This window comes from Cebus imitator, unplaced genomic scaffold (assembly GCF_001604975.1).
Source record: "Cebus imitator isolate Cc_AM_T3 unplaced genomic scaffold, Cebus_imitator-1.0 Scaffold551, whole genome shotgun sequence".
Taxonomy (NCBI): Eukaryota; Metazoa; Chordata; class Mammalia; order Primates; family Cebidae; genus Cebus; species Cebus imitator.
The window spans coordinates 78,903-91,983 of NW_016107866.1; the positions used below are offsets into that span (position 1 = coordinate 78,903).

A 13,081-nucleotide genomic window follows, 5' to 3' on the forward strand; every position below is an offset into this window, starting at 1 on the left:
TTCATATACTTGGCCCAGTTATGTGGTTGTTTCAATTAGAAGGATAGATCCATTCCTGCGACTCTATTTTTGGTGGAAACAAATTGAAAGAGTGAATAGGCTGTGCGCAGTGGCTCACGCCTGTAATCCCAGCACTTTGGGAGGCTGAGGAGGGCGGATCACCTGAGGTCAGGAGTTTGTGACCAGCCTGGCCAACATGTGGAAACCCCGTCTCTACTAAAAATACAAAAATTAGCTGTCTCTGGTGGAGTATGCCTGTAATCTCAGCTATTGGAGAGGCTAAAGCAGGAGAACTGCTTGAACCTGGGAGGCAGAGGCTACAGTGAGGCAAGATTGCACCACTGTACTCCAGCCTGGGTGACAGAGTGAGACTGTCTTGGAAAAAGAAAAAAAAAAGTAAATAGTTCCAGTTGATACATTTTTAAGCTATTTGAATTACCAGTAGAAAATAAAGATAAGGTAATCTTTTTATTTCGATCAATGTTCTCTCATTCCCCAACACATTTCCAGGTCTATTTGCAAAGAACTTTATTTCATTAATCTTGATTGTTCAAGGAAATGTGAAACACAACTAAATAATCCCATGCCACTTTTGTTGTTTTTGTCTTGTTTCATTTTAAAGCTGATTTATTTTGAATTGTTTATACAAAGTATTTTTTTAACCCAAAAATCTTTTGTAACTTGTCAAGCTTCTCAAAAATACTTTCTTCAGCACGTAACATCTAGGAGTCCATAACAATGCTATCAATATATTACCATATAAATTAAGTTGTGAGAAGTTTTAATATTACTCAAATTTAACTTTACAGCATTTGAAGATGTATTTACTTTAAGTGGAAGGCACAACTTTTACCTCTTGAAATTTTAAATGGAATATAAGTGACTTTGAGTCTCTTTCACTAACATTTACGTTGTTTTATTTGTTTTGAGTTGCATGACTTTAAATTGATCCATAAATCCTTTACAAAATTACTTGCACAGTCCTTTGTGTCCAACTAGTTTGCTTAACTGAAAATACAATTATAGTTTAGTACTTTTTAAGACAAATAGAAGTTTTATTCTACTGAAATTTATTTTGGGGTTCATTTACTAGAACTAATTTAGCATGTTCCGTGCTTGAGATGAAAATACATTTTGCTATATTTAGAAAAATTAGGGCAGCAATTCCAACAAAATAAAATGAATATATTCTTATAATGTCAATTAATTTCACATCCCATACCAAGGAAAATATTTTAAAATCCTCTTTTAATGTTTTACTTCTTTCAGAGTTTATTTCAAATGTTTTCTAGGGGTAAAGTATATAAATACATTGTGAGACACAAAATGCTCTTTACATTTCTTTAGTTTAAGTGAAAGGAATTCTGGAAATTTCCTACTTCTACATATTCATTTAAAGACTTAGAAATAGGTTTTGACATAATTTTTGAGAATACTGAAATACAAATAATACTATAGTCCCTGTATAGTGTATAGAACACTATAGTGTTCTCCTTACATCATGCTGCCTTATGTTACAAATAATAATAATAAACTAGAAAATATTGTCCTCATTAGTAGACATTATATGCTTATATAGCATATCTGCCATTCTAAGCCAAATTCCAGGGTAATTATACAGACACAATGGAGGCTTCTGAGTTAACCACTGAAAATATTTACCAATTGCAGCTCACGAGTTGATGCATTTCTTTGTCTTTCCCAACAGTCAAATCTCATGGTACTATTTAATACTAGAAATTTTGACAACCAATTGACATTTGTCCCACAAGTTGAATTGGCAGAGTTTTGTGAAGTTAAACTCACTGTTCATATTTGGGTAGGTCCCCCAGGGAAAAAGCCAACGCTATCCACTAGATCTGTTATGTTGTCTCCAAGCTTGTTTTATAAAGGTTGAGGATATTTCAATTGTTTGCTAAACAACTAATAAAATAAAGGCAACATTATTAACACTAATGGTTATTTTAAAAATATTTATATACTGAAGTTTTTCAAAGTGATATATACTGTCAATTTTCAAAATGCAGTCTTAGAGTTTTGCATTTGCCTTAGCATTAATGATTAGAACTGATGTGTCTTTTGTCAGAAAGAAAATACGTTGTAAATATTTGCAAAAGTCACCATTAATAATGAAGGCAAATCATCAGAAGTGCATTATATTGTTTAATTCTCCCATCTACTTTTACTCATAGTGATCCATGTAACTCTTTTCTTGCTGAGAAATTACATTTGAACATACTTTTATAGCATCATCTATATCTTTATTTTGACATTTATATTTATATGCTTTAAAGCATTATGCGTGTAAGAAACTGTCATTGATGAATTGAAACAGTTTTGTCAGGTATAATTCTAATACATAAATCCACATACTTTTTTAAAATTCCCTTTTTAATTTACTCACCAAAAATTAATTTTCTGATTACATGGTATTTTTTATATGTTAAGTTTGCTGAGTTGCGTGAACACACTGTGAAAACATTTCCATTTTAAACTCATCATTTCAGTTAAGGAAAATAATTTAAAATAATGTTCCTGTTGTGTGAGGGAAGAGGTTTCACATAACGGAAGAGGTTTTATCTCTCTTTTAGTAGACTTAAAGTTTAACATTTTCTCCAGGGGTATCAGATACTGTTAATTTCTTATTCAAGTCGGTTAAACCAAATGCATTTCAGAAGTACTGAAGAGGAAAGGAAAATGGTTTTATCTCTATAATGTAACAGTAGTCAAAATAATGATGGAAATTCACGAAAATATGACAATTTAACCTTTTTAACTTGGGAGTCTTCATTCTCCTAAAAAATATAATCAACATTTTTGTTGTTGTGTATCCTCTTTGGCAAAATATATCATATTTTAATGGACTGTTATAATTTTTCATCTTTATATTCTAGAAAAAGCAAAGGCTTACTTTTACGAATGCTTAAAAGTTTGGGTAAGGCACTTATTTAAATTTAATATCTACACATCATATTTGTGTAATCTAACTCACACAAAAACACTGTCAAGTAAAACATGCTCTGTCTAGATCTTAGTCTAGAAGTCATTTATGAATCTGTTCAAATTTATAAAACTTAATTACAATAATTTAGAAATATAAGTGTAGTCAAGAACTCAGAGGATAAATAAAACAATGCCCAAAGGATTATATATCATATATACCCAAAGGATTATAAATCATTCTATTATAAAAACACATGCACACATATGTTTGCTGTGGCACTGTTCACAATAGTAAAGACTTGGAACCAACCCAAATGCCCCTCAATGACAGACTGCACAAAGAAAATGTGGCACATACACACCATCGAATACTATACAGCCATAAAATAGGATGAGTTCATGTCCTTTGCAGGGACATGAATGAAGCTGGAAACCACTGTTCTCAGTAAACTGACACAAGAACAGAAAACCAAACACCACATGTTCTCACTCATAAGTGGATATTGAGCAATGAGAACCCATGGACACAGGGAGGGGAACAATACACACTGGGGCCTGTCAGGGGTGGGGGACTAGGAGAGGGCTAGAAGAAGGGTGGAGGACTACAAGATGGATAGCATTAGGACAAATACCTAATATAGATGACAGCTCACATTCTGCACAGGCACCCCAGAAATTAAAATATAATTTAAAAATGCAGTAAATATTTCTTTATGAAAGTCAACCAGTTAAAAAATAATCTGTATCTTCCTAATAGCAAAACTGTAGAAATTAAAAGGAAACAAACATGTTGCACAGGACCTTTCTCTTTCTTTCTGTTCAAAAAGGACCCTGTGGAAGACTGCAATATTTATCTGGCCTATCGAAGTAGATTCTTTATCATCACAAGATTATAAATAAATATTAAAAATACAAATTATGACTGTACTGAGTTTTATTGCTAGAATTTTATACCAATAACTACTAATTTCCTACTTTATTTACACACAATATCTAAAATTCCTGCTGTGCTTAAAGAAATTACCTTTCTTTATCAATGACAAAATGTATTATCAATAATAGTAAATGTAAATATATTTACAAATCAGCCTACTTGTTTTTACTGTACCACTTCATTTATTTGTTATCACCAAGGGATGAAATATTCATATAAGGTAATGTTCTAAGTATAGGAGGCCCTCTGGACACATGAGACTTTGATTTTTGTTGATTTCTAATTTTGCTGTTCAGCAGACCACAGACTTAGAGTCAACATATTGCCAGTAGGTAGGTAGCACACATATTAAATTGCATTAGTCAATCTGCTTCCTGATGTTTACTACAGATGGTTTCCCCACACATTCTCTCAATCTCACTACAAAAAGGTCTATCTTTCACAATTTCACTGCTCTGGGACTTTTTTTTTTTTTTTTTTAGCACAAGCCTAGGTCCAATCTTTTGATTTTGACCAAACTGCACAGGGAGGCAGGAAGACAGAATGAAAAAAGAAATGAAAAAAGGATTGTTTAATCCTTTAAAGGCAGTAGCAGAGTAAGTTTTGAAATGCTTTCAGTAATAGCAGGATCGTTGTAATTAAACTATCGGTTTCCCAGAACAGCAGCTTTGAAAAATTCAGGAATGACTTTGATGACATGTGGTTTTGATTTTTAATGAAATCTCACCATTTTATTCGACTCCTGCCTGGAAGTAACAATAACTTACTAAGCAAAAGCACCTGTGTACTTTGAATAAGTATAGATAGTTTCTTCAAACTTTGTACCTTTACATTGCTAAGATAGGAAATCCATGCACTGCCATTTTGTTTTGGCTTCAGTGATACAGAACATTTTGGATGTTTTTCAAACATCCTTCCTAATAAAAGAAATTTGACTTCAGCTTCATCTGTGTAAATTTCAAGTGCGAGCAGGTGCAGAGTATTTTAACCCACCTTTATTAGACTCTTCCCCACATCTCACTTCCTCACATAAAGCACATGAGAATGCAAGCCCCCGATGTTTCCCATTTCTACATTGTAAAGCCTGTATTGTACGCTACAGGCAGTATTTAATATTAACTATTGATGTGCTCTAACACTGACTATCAGGTCAGGAACACATATCAAAGAAGGAATATATACCCCAAGACTTAAAAACCTACTGTTTGGAAAAAGGGAATATTTTCTCACAGGTAGTTTGCTCATAGAGACAATTTATAAAGACCTTAAAGAACACTGTGCTCTAAATAAGTATGAATAATAATTATTTGAAATGTAGTCACCTCGGCCTTGTTCATAATAGGAGAAAATAGTTTTAGTGTCTAACGACTATAAGGTATGACTTCCCTTTCTCCACATTCAATTCTCTCAAATGTTTTTCCTAAATCTTTTCTCATAGACCTTTTAAATAAAGTACTGTTTAAAAGTCTTGAGACTTTTTAAAGCCACTTCCCAGTTACTTCCCAGACGCCATCCTATCTCAAATGCAAGTCATCATTTGCAAGCAGCCAAAATAATACTTCATTTCCCGTTCTATCCGAGGACTGAGAATTTCTTAAACTGCTAACTTGGTTCTAAATATTTGAACTCCAGCTGCCATTCTGTTTTGGCTTCAGAGACACAGACCATTTTAAATGTTTTTTAAAGAGACGGCTTTAGATAATCTTTATGAACATGCTTCTCTTAACATAGTTAAGAAGGAAACTCCACATTTATCATATTATCAGTAAGAACTGCTCAAATTTTTCTGTGCTATCAAATCATGAAAATTATTCTTTGATGAACTACATTTAATGAGGGACAGGGTCTCAATACAAAAGTTGACAGCTGATGCCTCTGCTTACCACCTGGAGATATCCATTGATAAAATTATGAGAGCATATCAAAGAACACTGGATCAATTTCTAAAAAGTAGCCCAGCTTTTCTCAAAATCATTCTAATTAAACTATGGCTTTCCCAGGACAGCAGCCTTGAAAAGTTCAGGAATAACTCCGATTTGCCTTTGAGGATTTGTTTTAAAATAAAAACAAAAACAAAAACTTTGGCATTGATAAAAATAAACTTTGTCAATTTTGTTGTGATGAAATAATTCTAGAAATGTCATTAATAGTGCACATTACCAGCTTAATGTTAGAAGCAGCTCTTTATTAAACTATTCTTTGGAAAGACCACAGTAGGTATTTCCTTTTAACATGTAAGTATTTTTCTAGAACTATACACCCACCACTAAATGCATGAATTGCCTCATAGTATTCAAAAGGATTAAAAAATTTTGCTGAAAGCAAGGAATAATTTGGGAGTTATAGAGAAAATTCTCATAGAGTCTTGTTTCTGTAAAAATAAAAAATATAAATTTGCTAATTGTCATTCTATTTTCCTTGTATTGAGGATTTCGTAATAAATGATCTGATTTTATTCATTTATTCTTTCAATATTCATGCACTGAGCCTCAGTGACCATCATTGTTATAGGCACCATAAATTCAAAGGTATACCATGAGATATCCCACATAAATAGACTGATACATATCTTCAAGTTTAAAAAATAGAGTATCAGCAGTGAAATGCTGGAGGTAAATTTTAAAGTCAACAAGGGAATGTGAGGAACATATTCAATCTATTTGTGAGAAATCAATTTCAGAGATGATACAACTTTGTTCTGGGCTTCAATAAACACATTACTGTTGTAAAGAACCCAGAATTGATTCATTTTTTAAAGTATTTATATGAAACTAACGTTATGAGTTATGTTTATATAAAATTGGAAATAATCTATTTCAGAGAAAGACTTTTCAAATAAAACATTTTCCTTATCCTTAAAAATTAAAAGAGGATGTGTAGTCAGTTTTTATTGTATTATTTAATTAAATTTAGTTTTGATTTAAAACCAACACAGAGCTTTTGATGTGAAAAACTAATGCTATGGAAGGAAGATTCAATTATTGGTTTGGGGATAAAAGTTTATGTTTTTGCAATTTTTAATTTTGAAAGCCATCAAATATAAAAGATGCCAGGATTATTGACAAGTTTATTTTTGTCACCTTGATTTCTCAAAAGAAATTTATCTGAAAAATCAAAGCTCCACATTTAGGTTTGTTTCATTCATATTTGTAGCTCATTTTTGAAGGTATCCGAGGTCCTGGAATAGAAGGTGACATTGCTATTGATGATGTATCAATTGCAGAAGGAGAATGTGCAAAACAAGACCTAGCAACTAAGAGTAAGTATCTTTGTTTGAGATTGGTTTGATGTAATGTTAAATAACATTACTGTTAAATTAACATTTAATTAAATTTTAAGTTATTTTTAGTTGATTTTAAAATTTCTTATATCTAACACTCTTAGGTTTTTTCAGTTATTTTTAAAGTATTAAAGTCAATTGTAGACATATTTTGCCTGAGATAAAATAGAGGTGAGATTTTAATTTCGAGCTATGTAAAGCAAGTACACTTTGATTTTTAATTATGATTTTAAAACACTTTGATATTATTTGTTCTAGAAGATTTAAAAACTTTCATTAAAATATGTGATAAATCTATATACTTCCCACATATTTACATTGTAAATTGAATTAGTCCATCTTCGTTCTGCTATAAAGAAACACCCGAGACCAGTAGTTTATAAAAAAAAGAGATTATTTGACTCACAGTTCCTGCATGGCTGGGAAGGCTTCAGGCAACTCACAATCATGACTGAAGGTGAAATGGAAGCAAGATACCTCCTTCCCAAGAGCGGCAATGAGAATTGCTGACGGAAGGGGGAAGAACCCCTTATAAAACCTTCGGATCTCGTGAAAATTCACTATCATGAGGATAGGCTGGGGGAACCGCCCTGATGATTCAATTACCTCCACCTGGCCTCTTCCTCAGCACATGGGGCTTACGGGAATTATATTTCAAGATGAGATTTGTGTGAGGACACAAAGCCTTACCATATCAGCATAGATGTTTTTATTCCTTCAGTTTGTGAATATATTTTCTAAATCTAACTTTGCCAACTTTATTTTTTTGAGACGGAATTTTGTTCTTGTTGCCCAGGCTGGAGTGCAAGGCACAATCTCTGCTCACTCAGCAATCTCTGCCTCCCAGGTTCAAGCAATTCTCCTGCCTCAGCCTCATAAGTAGCTGGGATTACAAGCACCTGCCACCACGCCTGGCTAATTTTTTGTATTTTTAGTAGAGACTGGGTTTCACCAGGTTGTCCGGGGTGGTCTGCAACTCCTGACTTCAGGTGATTATAGGCATGAGCCACCGTGCCCGTCCTTTTGCTAACCATTTTAACAAATACAGCATTGTAAAGAGCTTCAATATATATATTAAGTAATGAAGTAGCCCTAATATTTCTGGTAAACTCTCCTATCTGCATCACAAGCTTGTTTAATAATTTTTCACTTTATACCCATTTTTTGAATATTATGGCTTAATGATATCTTTAATTTTTTAATCACAGTCTCATTTTATAATAGAAGGGATATAAATAAAACATGATAAATAATGCACAAAGATTTAGAATTGTGTATTTAGTTGCTGCTTAAAATCCTCATCTCCATATTTCACATTTGAATCTATGAAATTAAAATCATTCCTGTTAAAATGACTGCAATTGAAGGATTATCTTATACTCATCTGGAATCTTTCATTTTGTGGTCATGTATAGAGAAAGTAAGCAAACTAAATTTACACAAATTACTCATCAATTATTTAGCACGTACAAAAGCATGAAAATCTATGTCGTAAAAGTGTAGAGCAAATCAGTCTTTGTTAATTTACTGTATTTGGTGAGAAACTATATCAGTATAGATGTTGAAAGTCAAATTTATACAACTATTCACTGATTGCTCATATGAACTGAATTGACTCAATTCTTAAGTATTGTCAAAAGACAAAAACTAAAATTGCATATAACAATGAGCCATTTTGCTCATAGTATCTTGTCATTAAATTTAGTATTTCAAAGAACATATTTAGTAAAAATGTATCCCTGTATCTGTCTAGTTCTGCTTTAGAAAGCCAGTAGCTATGCTCAAAAGAACAAAGTTTTTCTAATGCATAGGAAAACATGCATTCCCCTCAAAGGAGAACGGGATTTCTTTTGAATTTCATAGTGTGACTGAGTGGCATTAACATTTTATTAACTGAAGGTAGTTACAACTTTATACAGAAATTTTACATTTTCATAATGTAAGCACAAATATTATAAATACATTCAATTAATTGATTTAAACTTTTCAAAGGAGGAAAGCAAAGGGAATTATTTACTCCCTCGGGCAGAAAGAAAGTATAACCGATAAAAGTAGCCATAGTTAAATGCTGTGAAAGCCCATAGGGATTTCATTACTGTACAAGGCCTATTACAATAGAACATTTTTATAATTAGTTCTTTTTCTGTTAAACTAGCAAGTTTAAGAAATGTGTGGCAGTTTTAAATAAGAAAATATCCCCTATAGATACTGGGGGCATTTTTCTTTAAAATCTGTAAATCAGGGGAAATAATCTTAATTGAATTAAAATAATCTATTTGGTATGAGAAATTTTTCTGTTACATTTGTGTCATTTAATGACCACTTATTAAGTTCATTCTGATGATGGGCATTTGATTAATGATTATTAAATGAATGTTATATTCTAAGTATAGACAAGCCTGAAGTCTGAAAGTCTCTTCCTGATTTCTTACGCTACCAGTTCGTTCCAGGCAATAAATGGTACCGTGTCCCACACCATCCAGATATGATTGTATGTCTTTATTTTCAAACTCAACTCTCCTCTAGATGCAAGCCATTTTGCAATTTTAGCTAGGTTAATGAATTATGCCCGTGTTACCCCTCCTCGGTAAGGCATGCATTCTAAGAGGCATCACCTGGACACCAGGCTTTAACAGAAATCCCAATTACGGTAGGACTTTCCAGGCAGATGGGTGAAAGGAATTTTTTTAGTTAGAATAGTCTTCATAGTGCCTCTAAAAGTTAAACTAAAGAAAAAATGACGTGCACAATTTATAGATAACAGACTGATCTAAATATGGATAATCTACTAGTTGCAATTTTTAATTTCTGTACACATAACTATCCCTTTCTAGTTTTCATTTAGAGAGATTTTCTGTCAGTATTCAAGTTTATCCACTTCTGGAAGTTTGAAAAAACAAACAAACAAACAAACAAAAAAACCTCACTTTTTGAAGATTTCTGAGAATTTTCTCCATGTTTCTGCTTTCCTATGCCTAGCAGAGCTAAGATTGAGCTCAACCACAAACCTAAGTGAATATCTTATGAACAAGTTTTCATAGCATATTATATTAATTCTAAATCTGTAATCTTTTTATCAAGTGCCTTACCATATATTGATTTTCCTTTTCACTTCCCTTAGCAATGAAGCTGATAAACAAAACAAAATAAAAATAAATATCTTCCTGAAATGTTGTCATATACTTGTTTTATTATTCATCAAGGCTGTGTTAGTAGCTATGTGGAATGCTTATTCCTCTTTTTTTTTTTTGCCTTTATTTTCCTTATTTTTAGATTCTGTTGATGGTGCTGTTGGGATTTTGGTTCATATATGGCTTTTTCCCATTATCGTCCTCGTCTCTATCTTAAGTCCTCGAAGGTGACCTTATCCAGGCAGAGGCTATAAAAGATTCACCAGGCACTGGCATGAAGAAAGAGTCTTTGTAAATGGACATTGAACAAACAAACTACCAAAGATTCCTCCACTGACTACTGACTCAAATAAAACAATAAAAACAAATTTTTTAAGCACTGGGGATAAAAAGACATCATGGAAGTATAACTTATTCCAACCTAAACATAAAAGATAATCTTGACCTGAGTAGAGAAGAGACCTTCAGGTGCTTTTGTGGCTAAAAAGATTACAGCGTCATCTGGTTGAACTCTGGAAAAAAAAAAACAAAGAAAATAAGAAAAAAAAAAGAGCTATAGAAATCCTTGTCAAAGCACAAAGTCATGGCTGGTTTTGTTTCAAATGAATAGTTTGCTTGTTACCATGGAAACCTAATGGCCTGCCAACAAAAACCTCACTGTAAACAGGGTACGTGAAGAGCTGGCATTTATTTTCCTTTCAAGAAGGTTTTCATAGAGAATTAAATAAATGTAGGCCCTTTTACCTTTGGCTGTTACCCTTCCTTGAAAATAACCCGAACTCAGAATTATTTAAAGCATTCATGTTCCTCCCCACCTTATCCCCATCCCACCTTTATTATTATTATTATTTTTCTCCCATGGCTAAGCTAGATAACTGTATGCTGTCTCTTTTTGCATGCACTACTATCCAGGATGGTAAACCTGGGCTTACATATTACACAGGCTTATCGGAGTTTGCTTGCGGCCACTTGAACACCCAAACTACGTCATCTGTTCCAATGAAGAAACCAAACCACCATCTTTTATAAATTGCCATGGAAACCAAGTGCCTTCAATGAAACAAGCCTGAATAATTTTCAACTCAGAAGCTTGCACTGCTAAGAGTGGTTTGTGTAAAACTATTTTATAAACAAACTACAGAGTCTAAATGTGCAAATTACAGGCAAGACAACAAAGCCGCTTCTGAAGAAAAAAGGACCGAAGCTGCTGCGTAAGCCCATGCAGACAAGATATTTGTTGTTTAACCTCCTAGACAGCCATGGCCTTTCGGCTTATTGTCCATTAGAAAATTACTTCCATTGAGACCAGACATGGAGCAACACTTTTTTTCTTCCAGGTTTTTAAATGGGTCAACCAGAGCAAAAGGTTATTAAGAATACTTAGTGCAGAAGGTGGTAAAACACAGAAGTGATTTTTTTTACTCTAACCTCTATTTGAAATGAAATTGGCCCTAGCTTTAGAGGGAACAAGGAAATGTTTGGGATTGCAGCGCATACTAACTCTACAGTGGAACTGGGCCTGAAAAATCTGGCTTTATTCTAAACTCTGAGGGTAATATGCCTCTGCCCTATAGTCAGACTCTGTGCAAATTGTGAAATATTATTTTATTATTTTACCAAGATTAAAAAACACTTTTACAAAAAAACAAAAACCTGTAAAAATGATTTTGAGCTACCTGAGGACAAATCATATCTTTAACCAGCCAGTTTTCCAATGCATTGTAAATTTAACTTAAACCTGTTGGTTATGAAAATTTGAAGATCCTTTTCCTTAAATTATCTCAGCTTTTAACTTCATTTAAAAAGACTTTTGTCTAAGAAGAGTATTACTATTACATGTTCTTTCAACATCCCAGGATTAAAAAAAGCTGATTATGCAAGTAATTGGAATATAAGTATTAAATTATAACATTTGCAAATATTAATATAAAAGCACAACAAAATGTAGTAGAAAATGACAAAGCTTGATTTTTTAAAACAATTCTGTAGAAATGTTTGTGCAAATTCAGTAATTCAATTTAAAGTATAATTTTACAGCTCTGTTCAATAAAGCCTCTTTCCAGGTAAGGTTTGACAAGCAGTATGTGTGTTTGTTGAGCAATGTTCACTTATCACTAAAATGAAATTAGTTATACAATTTATTGGTTACCATGGGATAAATCTTCAGTGCTCCACATACCTTAATGTCTGCAGAAAGAAATTTTAATAGGAACTCCCTAATGCACTCTCCTATATTTGTAATACATGCAAAACAACAACAACAACAACAACAACAAAACAGTTAAACCTTTGAAGGTAAAATATGAAATATATATGAACCTAGAATTTAATGTCTATTTTAAGTCAGTTCAAAAGGGGACCTGTTTGAATTTAGGTAGAGTTGGAATTGATCTGAATCAAGTATTTTAAATTAAACATGATAAACAAATGAGTTTCATAACTTATTTGAATGAATTAGGCATATTAAAATTTTTTCAGAGTTTCACTGTTACCTATATACTTTATCAGACCAAAGAGATTCAAGTAAACGATATCTGGAGCATTTATTTTACTATTTACAAAATTTCCCTTCACCTTGACTTCCATTTTTTGGCAACTAGCCCCTTTTCTCCACTTTCCCTTATCAGTAGATCACCCTTTTTAATTGATTTTCTTCACTTTCATTCCCAATAATAGCAATGAAAATGTTTTAGATCTAAAAGGAGAATCTTAACTCAATGCCCTCTTCCCTGATCTTTAAGTTGATTTCAGTGAGGCTTTTGCAATAAAACATAAAAATTAAATTTAAAAAGT

The 13,081-nt window shown here is 32.7% G+C and overlaps 1 protein-coding gene across 1 annotated transcript in view; it reads left to right on the plus strand.

The window, feature by feature from the left end:
- Nucleotides 1–12,543, plus strand: part of LOC108293853 (MAM domain-containing glycosylphosphatidylinositol anchor protein 2) — a gene marked incomplete at its 5' end in the record, with an annotated part of 80,249 nt that extends 67,706 nt beyond the window's left edge. Inside the window, 2 exons of the mRNA XM_017515448.2 lie at nt 7,031–7,136; nt 10,431–12,543. Coding sequence (XP_017370937.2) covers nt 7,031–7,136; nt 10,431–10,519 — 195 coding nt within the window. The remainder of the gene's footprint in view (nt 1–7,030; nt 7,137–10,430) is intronic.
- Between the last annotated feature and the right edge of the window lie 538 nt (nt 12,544–13,081).